Raw genomic sequence first — 19,298 nt, 5'->3', positions numbered from 1 at the left:
AAGATGCATACTTCACAATCCCAATTTATGTAAAAAGTCAGAAACTGTTGCTTTTCAGATGGAAGGGACAATTGTATCAATTCAAATTTTTACTTTACATCAGCCCCTTGTTACTTCACAATGATTTTGAGACCAATAGTTGGTTAACTGAGAGAGAGAGGGGCATGAGGTTTATAGTCTATCTAGACAATATCCTGATTATGAATCAGAATACAGAGGAGTTGAAAGAACATCTTCCAATGTTAAAAGATCTCTTGGTGTCGTTAGAATTCATAATCAACAAAGAGAAGTCTGTCTTTATATCGAGTCAGTCATTAGAGGTTTTAGGTTTTGTTGTATACACTTTGGAAAGTCAATTACAGCTTCCTATTGGGAAGATGAAGAAAATAAGAGAAAATGAAAAAGGTGATAAAAAAGGAGAATTTAAATTTAAGAGATGAAGTGTGTGTGATTGGACTGCTGTTATCATCGATACAAGTAGCGTTCTCTGGTCTCATACATTACAGGGCTCTACAGAGGCTAAAGAGAGCAGCCTTGACAAAAGGCTTATAGTATGGGGACAGTGTAGCATTAAATATGGAAACAAAGGAAGAATCGGGCTGTTGGATGGAGAATTTGGAAGCATGGAATGGACGTGCAATATTTGGCACAATACCAGATTTTGTTCTGGAGACAGATGCCAGTATGTCAGAATGGGGGGCAACTTGCTCAGATCAGGAGACAGGTGGCATGTGGGATATGTTAGTAAGGATGGAACATATCAATTGTCTAGAAATGAGGGAATGTTTGTTTGGCCTTAATAGTTTCAAGCAGTTACAAGTCAGGTCATTTTGGTTATAAGAGGATAATATGAGAGCTGTGACATCTGTCAACAATTTAGGGGGAAGCAGATCGAAGAGATTGGCAGACTTTGGAGAACAAGATTTTATTGAGAACAGAATATTTTCCGGGCATGCACAATATAGTGTCAGATTGGAATTCAAGGGGCCTAACAGATTACAGCTTTTGGAAAGTAGAGGTATGATATTTCAGAAAAATACAGTTTGCTTGGTCCCCTGGATGTGGATCTCTTCGCATCCAGGTTGACCTTCCAGTTACCAAATTGTGTCAGTTGGAGACAAGATTCATTTGCGATGGCAGTGGATGCATTTATGCAGGGATGGAAGCATATGCATTTCCCCCTTCCTCAATGATAGAGAGAGTCCTGTTACAGTGCAGGAGACAGAGGTGTCGGATTGTCTTTGTGAGTCCTTTTTGGAGGGCTCGGGCATGGTTTCAGACTGCATTGGAATTAGCTATGAAGAACTCCTTTTAATAAGATCCAAAATGGGTTTGCTAAAAAGTTTGGAAGGGAGAAAGCATCTGTTAGTTCTGTCAGTGTTGATCGACTTTTTAGTTTGGAAAGTTTAAGGGGATCAGAAAGATTCACGAAACCTTCGGAATCGGCTGCAGGATTACTCGTTAAGTCTTGGGCACCAGGAACTACGAAGAGATGCAAAAGTGTTAGGTTACGTTGGTGCATGGCAAGGGATCTAGACCCCTTGGTGGCTGATGAGATAGCGGTCACTAATTTTTTTGTTAAATTGTTTGACAAGGGTATGGCTTACAGAACAGTTAATTGCTATTGTTCTGTGGTGGTGGCAGGACATTCTTTCATTCCAGGTATTTCAGTAGGAAAGAGTCCTCTAATGTGTAGAGTCAAGAAAGGGATAAAATTGAGAAGGAATCCCAAACCCAAGTATCAATCCCTCTGTGACGTAGAATTAGTGCTAAAATAGTTTCAGAATTGGCCCAGTAATAAGTATCTAGGTACAAGAGAGCTATCATGTAAACTAGCAACTTTATTGTGTTTAATATCCTTTAGAAGCGTGTTAGACGTGGGGGCCTTGGAAGTGACAGACCGATTTTATCAACCAACAGGGACCTTGTTTAAAAATGTTAAAAGAACAAAAACTTTGTCTGCATCTATATTCCATCCAATTTTAGATAATTTACCTAAATTATGTGTTGTTAAATGCATTAAACAGTACGAATGTCGATTGCTGTAGAAAATAAGTGCTGGTGTGTGATTTTGTATGTTAAATCTTTTCATGCGGTTAAGAATGCAACAATTGAAAGATGAGCGAGATCCGCTATGAAAGAGGCAGGTTTTGACATGTCTCTAAGTTTGCAGCTCACTCAGTAAGGGGTGCCGTGGCAAGTAACACTTTTATGTCAGGTGGAAGGTTAGATGAAATTATGAAGGCAGCAGATTGGTCTAATGCGGATACATTTAGGAAATTCTTTTTTAAACCTATAGACCATGTTTTACGCTGCGCTTTGAAAAACATTGAAGATGCATAATGCTAGCCATCTGTCTTGCCATAAAATGTCGATTCTTAAAGGTTCACTGTACAAAGAATCATGATTTTATTAAAGACGGGGAGGCTAGCATTATTCCACCAGACCCTCCTAGATAAAGTGAAGGATGTGGGATTGTTATACTTATTCATATTAATGCTATATAGAATATTGTCTTTGGTATTGTCAAGTATTGAGGGATTTAAAAATTGAAGTTTCGTATATACTTATGTTTGTATATATTTTTCAGATCAGGGAGAAGTTGATGTTTCAAGAGTACAGAAGAAGAGGATAAATTGAAAAAGATAAACAAAAGAGGAAGATTATAGAAGTCGGGCTTTTATAGAGACTTGAGACTTGCGATTAAGTTGTGTTCTACTTTGGAACTTTTATAGGTGCTGGTCAGAAGTGGGAAATGGAAGCTGTATGCATAATGCTAGCCTCCTTGTCTTTAATAAAATCACAATTCTTTATTCAGTAAACTTTTAAGACTCAACATTTGCATAAACCGTAACGATTCTTTACATTATTAAATATTTTTCTGTAGTAGGTATATAAAAAGGTCTATCTGTGGTTTTCTCACTGTACTTACATGCTTATTTGTCATACTGCTCGACAGTTATGCGGTCTCAACAAGCACTGGCTTTCCTTTTCACTGCGATCTGTGTCACTTCTTCCTGCCTCTAGAAAGACTGTGTAAGCTACATTTCTTGGGAGCAGAATTTTAAAGTTTTATTTTCAACAGGTTTACATCAATAAGCAGAATTTAAAAGTGTTTATTTTGAACAGGTTTGCATCCACAAATTGCATGCAAAGATCCTCCACCTGCTATGTTTCTTAAAATCCTGCATTAAAAATTTAAATTTTATCATACTTTTGTTATTGTTACTTAGGTCCATACCTTTTTTTTCTTCAAAGTGCACCACTGTTTCCCTTCTGCCTGCCTCTCTTGTATACACATTTGTCTAAATCTCCTATCCATCTTAAGCTCTTGTGGAAACCATAACTATCTTATTAATTCTAGTAAGTAATTGCTTCTCACATGGCCCCCTCTGAGGACCACAGTTGTGTCAATAATGTACCGCAAAGAATCTGCTGTGAATGCATGGAATGAGCATGCAAAACTAACCTAAAAAACGAAGGGACTGACCACTAACTTTAGGCTTCCGTGTAGCGTGCTTCTCGCCGTAAATCAATTTGACGCCTCATCAGGGGTAGTAAGAGCTACATAAATGCCAGATCCCCTGGTCCTCGCACACCTCACCCGACCCGCATAAAGTATGACGCCGCCACCCTCTTTGCCCTTAACCCCGGCCGCACACCACAATTCTGTGAAGCCATCCCAGGACACACCCATGGACCCTTCGCTTGCCACTCCTGCAGGTTCGCCTGCATCAGATCCCTCACCAAACCCACTCACTCCAAACACAGCTCCGACTCTAACCACCTGAAGTGCATCCTGCTGAACTCCCGCTCGGTCCACAGACACGCCACTGAACTCTGGGACCTACTCGACACTGCATCACCGGACGTCGCCTTCCTTACAGAAACCTGGATGAACGCCTCATCAGCGCCCGACATCGCCATAGCCATCCCGGACGCTTACAAGATCATCCGAAAAGACCGCACTAACCAAACAGGAGGAGGCATTGCCATCGTCCATAAAAACACCATCCGAATCACGACCAGCTCCGTCGACAACCTCACTACCGCCGAACACCTTCACTTCCAAATCCACACCGACCCCAGGACCACACTTAGAGGCACCCTCATCTACAGACCACCAGGATCCCGCACACAATTCAACGAAGACATCACTGATTTCATCAGCCCACATACCCTCTCCTCCGAGAACTACATTCTACTGGGAGACCTCAACTTCCACCTGGAAAAGAACAACGACATCAACACTACCGCACTCCTGGACAACCTGAACAATCTCGGACTGAAACAACTAGTCAACACTCCCACCCACCTTGCCCAACACACGCTCGATCCCATCTTCACCTCCAGCAAACACATCTCCTTCGATCACACCACAGATCTCCACTGGACGGACCACAGCTGCGTTCACTTCAGCTACAAAAAGACCCCGACCCACAACCCCCCACAACCGATTCCTCGAAGAAACTGGAACAAAATCACCACCGACCAACTCCTCACCTCGCTCAACCAAAACCCCCCCGCCACATCATCGGACCCTAACCAAGCTGCCACCAAACTCACACAATGGATCACCCACAGCGCTAATGAATTAGCACCCATGAAAAACCACCAGATCAAACAAGGTAGCAGAAAAGCCCCCTGGTTCAACGATGACCTTAAGAAATCCAAAAAGTGATGTCGTACCCTCGAGAAAACCTGGAGAAAAAACCCAACCACTACCAACCTGACCACATTCAAGGACGCCACCCGCAAACACCACCAATTGATCCGATCCACCAAAAAATCAGCATTCAAGGATCGACTCGACAACAACGCCCACAACAGCAAGGAACTATTCAACATCGTCAAAGAATTTACCAACCCCACCGCCGGCACCAACGACATCACTCCCTCCCAAGACCTCTGCGACTCTCTATCCTCTTTCTTCCACAACAAAATCGCCGACATTCATAACAGCTTTGAAAATCTACCCGAAGAACAGCCCACTCCACCCACCTCCGAACCAAAACAACACTCTCACAACCTTTGCGCCTGGAACCCAATCACTACTGAAGACACCATCCGTCTGATGAACTCCATCCACTCAGGCTCACCCACTGACCCATGCCCCCACCACATCTTCAACAAGGCAGACTTCATCATCGCATCCCATCTCCGCGATGTCATCAACGGCTCCTTCAACTCCGCTACCTTCCCAGATAGCTGGAAACATGCCGAACTCAGCGCCCTCCTGAAGAAACCCACAGCGGACCCCTCTGAACCTAAAAACTACCGCCCCATCTCACTCCTCCCCTTCCCGGCCAAAGTCATCGAGAAAGCCGTCAATAGTCAGCTCGCCGCCTTCCTTGAATCCAACAATTCACTCGACCCCTCACAGTCTGGCTTTCGAGCCAAACACAGCACCGAAACCGCCCTCATCGCTGCTACAGACGACATCCGAACGCTACTGGACAACGGAGTAACAGTTGCCCTCATCCTACTTGATCTCTCCGCCGCCTTCGACACAGTCTGTCATAACACCCTCATACAACGCCTCAACAACGTCGGAATACAAGGAAAAGCGTTGGACTGGATCATCTCGTTCCTCGCCGGAAGAACCCAGAGAGTCCGCCTCCCCCCATTCAAATCAGAGGCCACCAAAGTCATCTGCGGCGTTCCACAAGGATCATCACTCAGTCCCACCCTCTTCAACGTGTACATGAGTCCCCTCGCAACCATCGCGCGTCAACACAACCTCAACATCATCTCCTACGCTGAGGACACGCAGCTAATCCTCTCCCTCAACAAAGACCCCAACACCGCCAAAACCAATCTACACGAAGGAATGAAAGAAGTAGCCGAATGGATGAAGAACAGCCGTTTAAAACTAAACTCGGACAAAACGGAAGTCCTCATCTTAGGATCGTCCCCCTCTGCATGGGACGACTCATGGTGGCCACCGGCTCTGGGCACAGCACCCATACCTACAGATCACACACGGAACCTGGGCTTCATCCTAGACTACTCCCTCTCGATGACCAGACAAGTCAACGCTGTTTCATCATCATGCTTCAACATCCTACGCATGCTTAAAAAAATATTCCGCTGGATCCCTACCGAAACAAGAAAGACAGTCACCCACGCACTAGTCACTAGCCGACTAGATTATGGAAACACCCTTTATGCCGGAACCACAGCCAAACTACAGAAAAAACTCCAACGCATCCAAAACGCCTCAGCCAGACTCATATTGGACATCCCCCGTCAAGATCACATTTCCGGTCACCTGAAAGATCTCCACTGGCTTCCCGTCAACAAGAGAATAACGTTCCGTCTCCTCACCCACGCACACAAAGCCCTCTACGACCTAGGACCCGAATGCCTCAACAAACGACTGTCCTTCTACACACCCACCAGCCAACTACGGTCATCCAATCAAGCCCTCGCCGCTATTCCGCGCATCAATAGATCCACCATGGGAGGAAGATCTTTCTCCTACTTAGCGGCCAGGACCTGGAATTCTCTCCACACTCACCTCCACCTTACTCAGAACCACCTCTCCTTCAGAAAACAGCTAAAAACCTGGCTATTCGATAACTAATGCACTCACCCCTCCCCAAGCGCCTTGAGACCCTCTGGGTGAGTAGTGCGCTATACAAATTACTGAACTTGAACTTGATTGATGATGGCACAGATGAGAGGTGCCAGGTGCAGGAGAGGCCTGAGTGTGCCTCCAACCGGACGCTGCTATCAACCTGCAAGATTGGCTCCTGCAGCCAGGCGATATATGCTGGTTGACTGGGTGAGAGCCTTGTTTCTCCAGGGGAGATCTAAGATTGTTTGACAGTCTGGGATGCTATTGTACCAGCTGATTGCAAGTGTGCCAAAAGAGGCCTAATCCTGGCAAAGACCTTACCCGTACCCATTCATCAGGCTTTGTGGTGTCTGTATTGTTTTTTCCAATACGGAAGTAGCCTCACCTTGCTTGTTCATATACTAGATAGGCTCTGAGAGATCCCCTCTGTGACATACTCTGCTAATGGACAAAATAAACTCCTTAGTCAAGGCTTGTGGTAGGTGCAATCAACCTCCTCTCATTTCGCCCGCCCCACCTCAAAAGACAGTAACAAGAATGGAATCTAGCTGGTGGTGTTTTGCTCATGCCCCCTAGATTTAAAGGGGTGAGGCTCAATCCACAGGGCCTTTCGAATGAGGTTTAAGGCCCCACCATGAGGTTCAAGGCCCAACCATTGTTGTTAGCTTTAGAGGAGAATGCGTTCCTACCATATATTGGTATTCCAAGCACACAGCACCTAATACCGCCTTGACTCAGGCTTTGGATTCACTGGAGGGATTCACGCATTAATTGCTTTGCAGAATTGGGTTTAGCCCAACCTTTATCCAATTAATTACATTTTTTTATGTGCAACCCACTGTGCTTGCAAGTTAATGGGGGTCATCTCCCCCTCTTATCTGACTAGCAGAAGCACCCAACTCAGGGCCCGTTGTCCCTGATCTAGTACACTATTGCAATGGAGCTACTTGCAGCTTGGCTGCGGAAGCACCAAGCTAAACATGGACTGTCAGAAATCTGGGGATCTAAGTTAGTAGGGATATGGAGGTGATTTGGCAGAACTGTGGCAGGGCTTTTGCATTGTTAGAGGAGCATCGCCAGGCTGTCAGTCTATAGCTGGGAGATTAGCAGTTTCTAAAATGGTGATTTTGCCTAAGTTTCATTACTTTTGTCAACATCCCCTTTCAGCTAATGAAAGGATTTTTCAAGTCCATTATGATCGACTTAGCGTGGGCTGGGAAACAGCCAAGACTGGCATAGCGGGTGCTACCCTTGCCGTTTGACATGGGCATTATGTGTGTGCCTGACTTTAAATTATACTATTATTGTGTGTAGGCTCAATTTGTACATCGAATTTTCCACCAACATAATATCAGACACAGGTGACAGTTGAGGCTGACCATGCTAATTCTTATCCATTGGGAGCAGTGTTTTTACCCCTCCGGTGCGCCCTAAAGGCAAGAATGACTCTGTGAAATGTGCAGGGTGGGCGTGGGATTGGCTGACTTGCGCAAACTGCCACTTGCACGAAAATCTGACATTTTCACTCACAAAGAAGGGGCAGAACTTTCATCAGCTGAGGGGTATGGGTTTGAAGATGATGGAGCATCTATATCCCAAGGATAATTTTATCACTATCCATGACAGTCCGGTTGCTATGGAGTGCACACCACTTGTCTTGTTCTTTAATCAGTGTTTGGGCAGTAGATGCAGAGAAATACACAGCACTTTTCCACAAGTTCCTGAGAGCCTTTACGTGCTGGACTGCATACTTAGCTTAGTTTTTTCCTGACAAGTGATAACACGGTTTAACTCCACCATGCAGGTCAGAGCTCCTGTTACTTGCCTAGAGCTAAATTTAAGTGGCAAACTGATCTAAATATCGATGTAACAGATACATGACACCACTACTGTGCCCAGACAGGCACGTTGTCACCAAATTATTGACTGGCGCTGATCCATGTCAACGTTTTAAACAAACCGTACGTATGCCCATCAAGCTGCATAAAATGGGTCTAATGAATGATATATGCGGATTCAGACTTACTTCATTTGGCCTGGCAGTGCTAAAAATTTGCAAAGGTCTGGGCCTCAGAGCATGATTGCAATGGTGAGTTGGTGGGATTCATTAAGCCCAAAATCCCTTTTGTTTCCCCGTTAGCCTATGTCAAGCTGGTCCCTGCTAGTACGCGCAAGCTAGCTGCTGTAATGCTGCTTCTGGAAAAAGGCGGGTGACAATGCAGTGGGGGCGCAAAACCTCCACTTGTGAAATGTTTGCTACATGACATTTCATATTGTCAGGAAAAATTGGAGGAATCCAAGTCTTTGATGCAGGTCACCACCCATCCGAAAAATATCTGGGGCCCATTCAGTATGTACCTGCCCTGAGGGTTGAATACTCTCACGAAAACATGATGATACCCAAATTTAGACGAGAGTGCTGGACAATATTATTGAGCTTGCTTGAAGCGTCTTTGCATGTACTGCTCTGGTGCCACTGACTGTAATGCTCCTTCAGCCTGATGTGCGCTTTTATCTAAAGAGGAAGTGGATTGTGATTTTAACAAATAAATGTGAATTGGGCATAATTTGCCCAAGGGTATTGTGGGATGGTGTAGGGACCTATGGCGGCACCTTCAAAAGAGTGATCTCATTTACTGTTTTGAGGGCAATGTACAAGTTGTATTATTAAAGTGCATTAAAAACAACAAGACCTTGTCAATTCAGTCAGAATGAACAACAAGCATTGGCATAGCCAATAGGTCTCGCCTTTAGGGCCTTATAAGTGTTAAGTTATCCAGCACAAAATCCTTGGTGCAACAACATCAACTCCTGTGGAGAAGTGTGGCTCAATGATTAGAGCGGCAGACCTTGATGCAGAGGTCTAGCCCGGGACCAGGGTTCAATTCCCCGCCTCGGCGGGTCTTGGGCTAAAAAATTCCACGGACCTGATAATTCTCGCCTCGGTGCCTATTCCAATCATGGAGTCCCACTCTGCAACTCTGGGCAATAGCTTGCTTAATCTCCACAACGGCCCCCACAATGCTAAGGATGCCTGGCCTCCACCTTGGGGGTGCCCAGGAGTGGACGCCTCACAGGGAAAGCCAGGATGGGTTCCACAGCGGTATTCATACAAGCGCCTTGAGACCCTTGCGGGTGAGTAGTGCGCTATACAAGTATCAATTTTACAAATTTTTTGCATGGTTAAACACTTATAAGGTCCCAAAGGTGAGACCTATTGGCTATGCCAATGCTTATTTTTCATTTGGTAAGGCTGTAGAGAGGAAAGAGTAAAGAGAAAAATGAGGAGGTAGAGACACCCAGAGTAGGAAGGAAAAGTAGAATAATGAATAGTTATAAATTACCATACCATATGTCTTTCATTGCTTCTTTCAAAAGAAAAAGATGTATTAATTTACAACTATTCTACCTTTACCCTATCAACTATCTACAAACCTGTCTAAAGATTAAAGTGAAAACATTGTTAGATGTATGCAATGTTCTTTGGGATATTTTATAGTATAGTTACGTTAAAAAATAAACGAATTTTACTTATGGGAAAATCCCCACAGCATTTCTTGTGCAACAGAACTTTATCCCCTTTAAATATCCAGTATGATTATGAAATAGGAAAGGAGGTTAGTAACCTTTCATAAGCAATTTAGACTCTGGCAGTTGTTTCAGGGATTTTCTTGACTTTTACATTGCACAAAAGGTGGTCATTTCTGTAATTTATCTGGTCGAATAAACATAACTGTTTCTACTTGAAATAGTGTCACTGATAGTGTCACACATGAAGCTTTGGTAGGTCACATACAAGCGCGCCGAAAGCATTGTCCTGGCAGCTGTGATGGTGTCTAGTTGGTCTGCTGCTATGCGAAAACAAAAGACGGCCTATCATGTCTTCCACTAGCTACCAGTAGTGAGCAGGGGACGTTTGATTGCTTCTTAAATATGAACAGAAAATCACTGATGGAATATAAGTTTGAGTAGTTGCTAAGGGCTGGGCTTTATTTGTTTATTTTGGGTTTTGTACTTATGCTTTATTTGCATTTGTACTTGATTTGATGTAGCAATTATATTGGTCGTCAATATTTGATACTAATGTTACTGCCGCTCTATTTTGGCAGCCGGATATGCTTAGTGGGTTGGTACCACCAACATTGATATGTAGGTAATATTACTGTATTATAATGCGAGTAAAGATCATTTTAACAAAGTGAATAATTCAAAGAATCAAATATGGTGTAGGCCAAATCTGCTTAGAAAGCATCTAACATCAAGACGTATAGATAAGTCTCCCCCAAACACGAAAACAGCTGCACTCTCCCTGTGAACATTCAGCCCAGTAACGGACAGATGAGGCAAAGTCTTTAGCTAATAGTAATGCTTGCATGCAAATTATAGCCTCCAGGGACCTTTCAGGAAGACATTCATAAAACCATACTCAGAGGGGAGAAACTCCAATTTACTTAGTAAGCAGCCGCCGAGTGTATTTAATTGTTGCCTGTAAATATCTGGCGAAGATGGGCCCGCGGGGAGCCGCATACGTAGGCGGCACCAGAGTTCAAGTGACACATGAAATGCTTCTCTGTGAACAAATATGAGGCAACTATCGAGGCAGCACGCGACACAGAAGTACTAGTTCGATTTTATGGACGTCCTAGAAATATTTACCTAACCTGACATTGCCAAATGTCGACTGTTTACATACATACGAGTTTTATAGTGCCCTACATGTAATCTTTCAGAGCCTAGTTTGGGATAGGAAGGAACACTGTCCAATCACGATAATGAACGCAGCAGGTACAGTGTATAGAAGTAATGCAGGAGGTCTCAGAATAACTGGAGGCCTTTACCTTTGCTCAGTTGAATTGTGAGGTGCGCTGCTCTTGCTGATGTTATGACCTGAAACACACTTGTTTAACCTCCGCACCAACAGGAAGTGAATGCCCTAGAAAACAGAAGGTAATTGTTTAATTGAAGATTTATTTGAAGTCCTTCCCTTTAGGCTAGGAAAATACCCCTGTTTCCCAGCTATTTAGTTGAACCTTACATGTGGCCATGATTTTTTTAAATTATGGTGAACGTGCTTGTAATTTGTAAACAACCGCTGTCAAAAACAAAGCGTCTGACAGTTAAAACAAGCAATGGCCGCGCGGCCGTGAAACTGACACGGCTGCGCGGCGCGAAAGTCTGATGGCAGCTATGCACGTCGCGCACGCTTGTGCTTGTGACAGTAAGCTGGTGGCCGTCAAAAGTAGCACTTTTAGAAGCCAGCTACTAAATGTCTCGCCAGTCCACCGCATGCGCTGGCTCTAGCGAGACCTAAAACTAGGTGGGCTGTTATTCTCCTATTTATCTTGTTTCTAACTTTGGATACTTAAATCATTTCTATTCTCTGCTTTTTTTTATTTCAGCAAGTGGTTGAAGACCTTTCATTCCAACTCTTGCAGGTCTTCCAGTGAGTTAGAGGATTTGGGTAAAATTCATGCAATTACAAGCTCCACATGTAATAACTTGTCAGTGAACCAGATGCCATCCAGTGCCGGAAACCCTCCATCCAGGCTCGCCTCTGTACAGTTATTTGACAAGTATGTATTTCTAGTTTTATTAACATTAAATGATTTGGATAACGTATCCAATAATCCAATTTTGTTCTGCTTTGTTTTTTGGACTATATTTCTGCCATGGTACAGTTTATTTGGCAGCTCAGGCTTGAGCTGGTTCTACAATCAAGATAATGACAGTAGAAAGGGAAAAGATATGGGGGATAAGTACTGGATCTGGAAAAATTATGGATTGTGAGGTTTATGTTAAAGAGAAGCCACAGTAAGGAACCATGAACAAAGATGAGATTAAAGAGTGTGTGCTCTGTAGTGAAAGACACAATGGGTAAATGGAAGTAATGATAAACTGCATTCTTCCTTATATCTGCTTTTGCAACTTTGTATTCTTCGTTTAATTTTTTGCCTGTGACTGATGTGAAATATGTGGTTGGTAGCAATATTGATGTCAAAATATGAGAAACAAATTAAAAACGTTGCTTTACGTATTTATGAGTTAGTTTGTATATTGATAACACACACTCCAGGACTGAACAGTATCTGATGCAAAGAGATTTATAAAGAGGCTAGCAACCGAGGAGATTCTCAGAAAAGCGAGCGTCTCAGTAGTTACCTGAAAGCATGTATGGAATGACGTTCTGTCAAGTGATGCAGACCGTGGTTACGCATTCCAGGGCCCAACACTGAAATCATTTGGTTTTGGGAACTGTCAACACGAGTCAAGTCCTCAGAGTGAAAAGGATAATTAAGGCATTGACAAAGAAGGCCCCAGGCCAGATATTTAGACTCCGAGGCATTTAGTTGTTTGTGGGTTGGTGGTGAAAATTGCACAGTCCCCCTTCTCTCTGAATGGCAACGAATGTAGAGTGTATCTCATTTGGGGGCAAGGGAGGTGAGGGGGGAGCTCCCTTGTTTTCCAATGCAGAAAATTAGACATCCTCATTTTGGAAATGCTGAACTTAGTCAGTTGATTGTTGGGACACTTCATGGAAGGCATAAATATAATAAAGTATTGAATTAATTAATGTAAAAAAAGCAGCTGTTCCTATAGATTATTCCTGATGTATCTTAATTTTTATTTAGGCGAAAAAATGATATGAATAATGTTCATAAGTGTTTAAATGTGCTCTAAAAGACCCTGGCCTAAATTTAGGGTAAACAAAATGTAATCCTACTATGAAGCATATGGAAATGCATAAATAGACCACACTAGTAAACAGTGGAGCATTCAACACATGAGGAAAAAACTCAAGTCATAAGTGGTACAAAAAAGTATTTCATCCTATCTGGATCACGTGGCAAGAGTATTAGGTAGCGGGCTAGTCAAGCACATCTAAAATTCTGACTAATATAGGTAATTTCTAAGATTCCAAATACCTCATTACCCCACTTGCTAAGTGTTTACCATTTCGCTCAAGTCAGTGACCATAGGAGTTCTTCAGGATGAAAATTAGGATGAAAGTATCTGAATGGGAAGTTGTGTCTAAACAGTCATGGTCCCCAAGGGGTCTATAGATGTCCCAGGTTAAATAGAAAGGTATTGCTGACAATGAATAAATCAATACAACTTGAATAAATTAAAGCTAGTGTGGGATTCAAGGCCTGCAAGTACCTCTCACATTCACTAATGGAGATTCCTTGGAGGAATGTGGGGTGATTTCTGGGGATTACGACTTCTCAAAACTAAAGTGACCTTCTTGTAAGAGTATAAAAAGATTTTGCATAATTTATCAATGATGAACATAGCAAATGTGTCATCCTATTCTTGAAATCCTTCCATCACTATCTGCAGCTTAGATGGTGTGAGTAGATTATGGACTATATGGAATATTTCACAAATTTGAGAGTTTCTGACTCACTAGGAGTCTCAAAGTCTTCAAAGTATGATGAGGGCTTGGTTGTCGTCAGGAATACAGTAAATACTGGCTGTATGCCAGAGTGTGTTATGTAGCTTTACCATTGCTCAGATTTACATACCTTGGACAAAGATGAAATATTCTGGCAATGGTGGGTAGCTGAAGGGTCCAAACAACACCAAGGAGAAAAACAGTTAAACTGGCAGCAACAAAGGATGCAGAATAGCTAAGCTGTGCAATGGTTACCACTGGAAGCTAAAATACAATACTTCAACTAAATATATAAAAGTAATACTTGGTCTACTTCCTCCCTCCTACTCCATCCCAAACGGTGCCTTTCCCCCGTCCCACCCAAAGTTGTGCGCTCTGCTCCCCAGAGAAAGCTAGTCCTGCACATACAGGCTCCCTGAGATATCTGTCAGGGCATCCTGGAGTTCCTTTATGAGATGTTAGCAGTGGGAAACAGCCTTGGTTTTCCACTTTGCTATGTCATGGCAGTGAATAACCAGATTTAGAATCTTGAATTCACGCTACTGACTCTCACTGACAGCCATACTTAACAGCCATAATATACAAGGCGGGGAGCACTCCTAAGTAGTTGTTCATTGGGGTGTAGTCGAGCTCTCAGCTGTACCTCAGGGCTTTCACTCAACCCCCATCAATAACTACCTCCCCTATGATAATTTTGCTTAATATTTGCCCCTCTAGCCTTCCTGGACCATCCGCCAACCTTTATCTCTTCAGCAAGCACGACAATTGGTTTGCTTTAAGTGGGATTCAGTCTGGTTTGCCTGGAGGTTGAACCAGACCCACCGAGGCATATGTTTTAAGATAAGGGAATAGTTGTGGTGACACCATGCTGGTTGAGTTCATGCCACTTGCTGTTGGATCATGACCATTGGGCCTTTTCTTAGGTTTTTGGGTCAGTAATTCTTAAATGGGATATGTTTTGTGTGGGTTCTTTTTGTTTACCACTCTTGTAGCAGGGCCACTAATACTTTTGCACTCCAATTGTATAACCAAGTCTCTTCCCTTAGGTAGCTGACCTTCCAGAGGTAGTAAAGTTAAGGTTCGAGGCATGTGGGCTGCTGAATTCATATCTGTGCATAGATCGCCGCCTAGTGTTGGGTCCGGATGATTGCACCTTGTTGTCCTGGAAGAGTCTTCGAAGTATCACGAGATAGGTGACTCCTCCCCTGGACTACAGTGCGCATGGGCATCGACTCCATCCCCAGATTGTTTTTTTCCGCCATTGGGTTCGGATGTGTTCGGTTCCCTCCTGTCGGAATCGATAGTTCTTAACTTCACTTTGATTGAGACCACAAGGTCTTTAGGTCTTGCGTCGGTATTGTCTTTCGTTCGGGTTCGTAACTTCTCGGCTCCGAACCGACATTACTCTTCCGCGTGCTCTCGGCGCGGAGGGGCCTAGTCGACGCTCCAGACTCTTCATCCATCATGGACCGAAGTCCATTCAAACGATGTCCGGTGTGTGCCTCGAAGTACCCACATATCGATGTGCACCCGGTGTGTAACAAATGCTTGTCACCGGACCATGACGAGGCCAAGTGTATGGCCTGTTCCAGGTTCCGGTCCAAGAAAACGCTCAAGCTCCGTCGAGCTGCGCGCCTGGAGGCCCAGCAATCTGCCCCACCGCCCACGGACATCTTCGATGCTGGGGATGTCGAGGACGACTATATCCAGGAGATCACGGAATCTAACCCCGCGTCGGAGGTCGAGGACGAATACGACGCAGAGCCCGAGGATTTCGATGAAGTCGTCGAGGAGGTAGGGGACGACGACGGGGCCCTTGCCACCGTAGAGGATAGCTCGGACGAGGAGCTTCCTCAGACTGACTCCGGGGCCGTTCAAACTCATGAGGCCCAGGTCGAGGGATCGCCTTCGGGCCTTACCCGAGACCTTGATGTACGTTCCACGGCTCCGCCTTCCGGCCCGGCCACGGACGTTAATACAGAATCACTCCCGGTGCCTCCAAAACCGAAAGTGAAACCTACGGTCTTGACGCAAGAAAAATCGAAACCGAAAGTGTGGGTCGCACTGGTCGGGTCGAAGACTTCGGAGGCCTCGGCGCCGAAGAAATCGAAGATGGCCGTCGAGCCGAAGAGCCATACCAAAATGGCCGACCCGAATGCTACTACATCGAAGCCGAAGGTTAAGGGGTCCGACGCCGACGCATCGGCGCCGAAAACGGTCGACGCCGGCAAGGGTCGACTCGAAGGCAAGCAGACGGTCGACGAGCCCAAAAGGTCCACTCTCGACCCGAAGAAGCGGCAAGACGACCCGAAGTCCCTCTCTGCCTCGCCAAGTGCGTCGACTCCGAAGGGTGCATCTTCGGTCTCCGCTCCAAAGCCAGCCGCTAAAGACTCTGTTGAACCGACGCGTCCATCCGCCTCGTTCACTAAAAAGGTTACGGAGTCCCTGCAACGAATCAGGGAAGGGGCCGCAGCAGTCGAGCCGAAAGACCCTGTGCCGCCCAAACCTCTGGAGAAACCGGCGAAGGCGCCTACGCCAATACTTTTCACCTTGCCGCCTAAGACGGCGCCGAAGGTTTTCGCGGCTAAGACCAGGGCCGCCGTGCCCGAGAAGGTGTCTTCGACGCCGAAACAGTCGTTAGTGGTCCCCGGCCCACGGCAACCACCACTTGCAGAGGAGGAGCGTCAGGAGCATTTTATCGACGCCAACACGGGCAGACTTTCCCTCCTAAAGAGAAAAATCACCCCTGAACCACTGTTGGAGTCATACAAGATTCCACTCAAAAGGAAGATGGACTCTGCTGGTACTCCTGCCTTGATAGAGCCCATTTCGCCACAGGCTCATGAACTCTCGCCCACTCATTCTAATGTCTAGGCAGGTGAAGGCGACGACGAGGATGAGTACAGCTATCCCCTCTACACAGACCCAGAGGAGGTGACTGAACCATGGTCTGCTGGTGGCGATCCTGGGGACCCGCATTCTGGACAGGACCCTCAGCTTTTCTCAGCCAAAACTTCCCCCACTGAGGACTCTGCGGCCTTCAATGCCCTCATTGAGAGGGCAGCAGCCAATCACAACGTCCAACTCCATGCTGACCCAGTGGACGTCGACTTCCTCTTTGACACCTTTTTGGTCTCTGAAAAGACTGTAAAGACTCTGCCAATGCTGAAGGGTGTTTTGAAGCACGCAGCTGAGGTGTTCAAAGAACCCACCCGGGCGAGGGTCATCAACCCAAGAATCGACAAGAAGTACAGGGCGGCGCCCACTGATCCAACTTATATCAAGGGACAGTTGCCTCTAGATTCCTTGGTTGTCTCCAATGCCCGCAAAAGAGCCACTCACAGACCACGGGTGATGCTCCTCCCCCAGACAAGGAATCTAAAGTCTTTGAGGCTTCAGGGAAAAGGGTGGCAGCGCAGGCAGCCAATATATGGTGTATATCCAACACTATGACACTCTAGAGACCCTTTTACAGCATTTGCCGGATCAATATAAGGAAGCAGCGGAAATGTTGATACAGGAGGGGAAGCTTATCTCTAATGCTTCCATAAAGTGCGCACTAGACGTGGCTGACACCGCCGCACGCGCTGTTAACACTAGCGTTATGCTTCGTAGACATGCATGGCTACGGATATCTGGGTTCAAGCCGGACATTCAAACTACCATCTTGAACCAAACGGTCAACCCAGATCACCTGTTTGGCCCCGAGGTTGATACCACCCTTGAAAAGATGAAGAAGGACACCGACACTGCAAAATCTATGGGTGCCTTGCAATCCCAGCAGTTTCGGAGTGGGTCCTTTCGTCGCTCCAATACTAGGGGCACCTCAAGGGGTCAACTCTCACAGTCAGCGCAGTTCTACAAGAGCAACACCCAAACTTCTTTTTCCAACAAGGGTCGAGGTGGTTACCGCGGCAACAACACCAAAGGCAGAGGACGTGGCAACAACAACTCCAGGTCCTCCACCGCCAACAAACAGTGACGCCTTGTCGCTGCCCCCCGACCATGCAACACCGGTCGGGGGAAGACTCCAGCAGTTCCTGCCCGTGTGGAAGTCCATCACCACGGACAGGTGGGTCAGGACACTTGTCCAATTCGATTATTGTCTGGAGCTCACATCTACTCCACCCAACATACCCCCAAGGCACCGTCCTATGTCCGGCGAGCACTTGCACTTATTGCAGCAGAAAGTCACAGTCATGCTGCAAAAAGGGGCAATAGAGCTCGTGCCCTTGCAAGAAAGGGGTACAGGAGTTTACTCCCTGTACTTTCTTATTCCAAAGAAGGACGGATCCCTCAGACCCATCCTGGATCTCAACCTTTACATCCTATCAGAGCATTTCCACATGCTCACACTGCAGCAGGTTCTCCCACTGCTTCAACAAGGGGACTTCCTGGCAACTCTGGACCTGAAGGATGCCTACTTCCACATTCCACTACATCCTTCACACAGGAAATACCTCAGGTTCACCATACAAAACCAGCACTACCAGTTCAAGGTTTTGCCTTTTGGGGTCACCACGGCACCCAGGGTTTTCACAAAGTGCCTGGCGACGGTGGCGGCACATCTCAGACGTCAAAACATTCACGTCTACCCCTATCTGGACGACTGGCTCATTCAGGCGAAGTCGGCCCAGCAGTGTGCTGACCACGTGTCACACACCATTCACCTTCTGCACGATCTGGGTTTCTCACTGAATTATCCAAAGTCCCATCTCCAGCCCGCCCACATACAGCAGTATCTGGGTGCGACTATAAATACTCTGGCGGCCACAGCACAGCCGAATTCAGTGAGAGTCAACAACATTCAGTCGCTGATCCAAAGATTCAGACCTCAACACTCGCTTCCAGCGAGAGTGTTCATGCAGTTGATAGGCATGATGGCCGCCTGCATCTCCATTGTCCCGCACGCGAGACTACATATGCGTCCGCTTCAGGAGTGCTTAGCACGTCAGTGGACTCAGGCTCACAACCAGTTGAAAGACCTAGTGTTGGTAAGCGGTCGGGCGTACAACTCTCTGCATTGGTGGAATCCACGAAACCTTTGCAAGGGCCGACCGTTTCCGGAGCCTGTGTCACAGATTATCCTGACAACGGACGCTTCTCTCCAGGGATGGGGAGCGCATGTACTCCAATACACTGTGCAGGGACTATGGACGCAGCAACAGGGGAAGATGCACATCAATGTTCTAGAACTGATGGCAATCTTCATGGCACTAAAGGCCTTCAAAGTACATCTATGCAACAAGGTCGTGTTGATCCGGACGGAGAACATGACGGCAATGTACTGCATTCAAAAGCAGGGAGGCACACACTCTCCGCAGC

The 19,298-nt window shown here is 45.8% G+C and overlaps 1 protein-coding gene across 6 annotated transcripts in view; it reads left to right on the top strand.

Annotated features, from left to right (window-relative positions):
- Positions 1–19,298, top strand: part of LOC147707917 (heat shock factor protein 2-like) — a 303,326-nt gene that overhangs the window by 215,266 nt on the left and 68,762 nt on the right. For 2 of the 6 annotated variants that reach the window (XM_086926723.1, XM_086926721.1), the window contains one exon: positions 12,016–12,153. The exons of 2 other annotated variants lie outside the window; for them this stretch is intronic. In XM_086926723.1, the coding sequence (XP_086782849.1) occupies positions 12,016–12,153 (138 nt within the window). Of the gene's footprint in view, positions 1–11,979; positions 12,154–19,298 lie in introns of all 6 variants that reach the window. 2 more of the 6 variants (XM_086926722.1, XM_086926720.1) reach the window with 1 other exon arrangement.

The sequence above is a fragment of the Lissotriton vulgaris genome, chromosome 6, assembly GCF_964263255.1.
Source record: "Lissotriton vulgaris chromosome 6, aLisVul1.2, whole genome shotgun sequence".
Classification (NCBI taxonomy): domain Eukaryota; kingdom Metazoa; phylum Chordata; class Amphibia; order Caudata; family Salamandridae; genus Lissotriton; species Lissotriton vulgaris.
The sequence above is the reverse complement of the archived record's forward strand: the minus strand, read 5'-3'. Positions and strand labels throughout refer to the sequence as shown.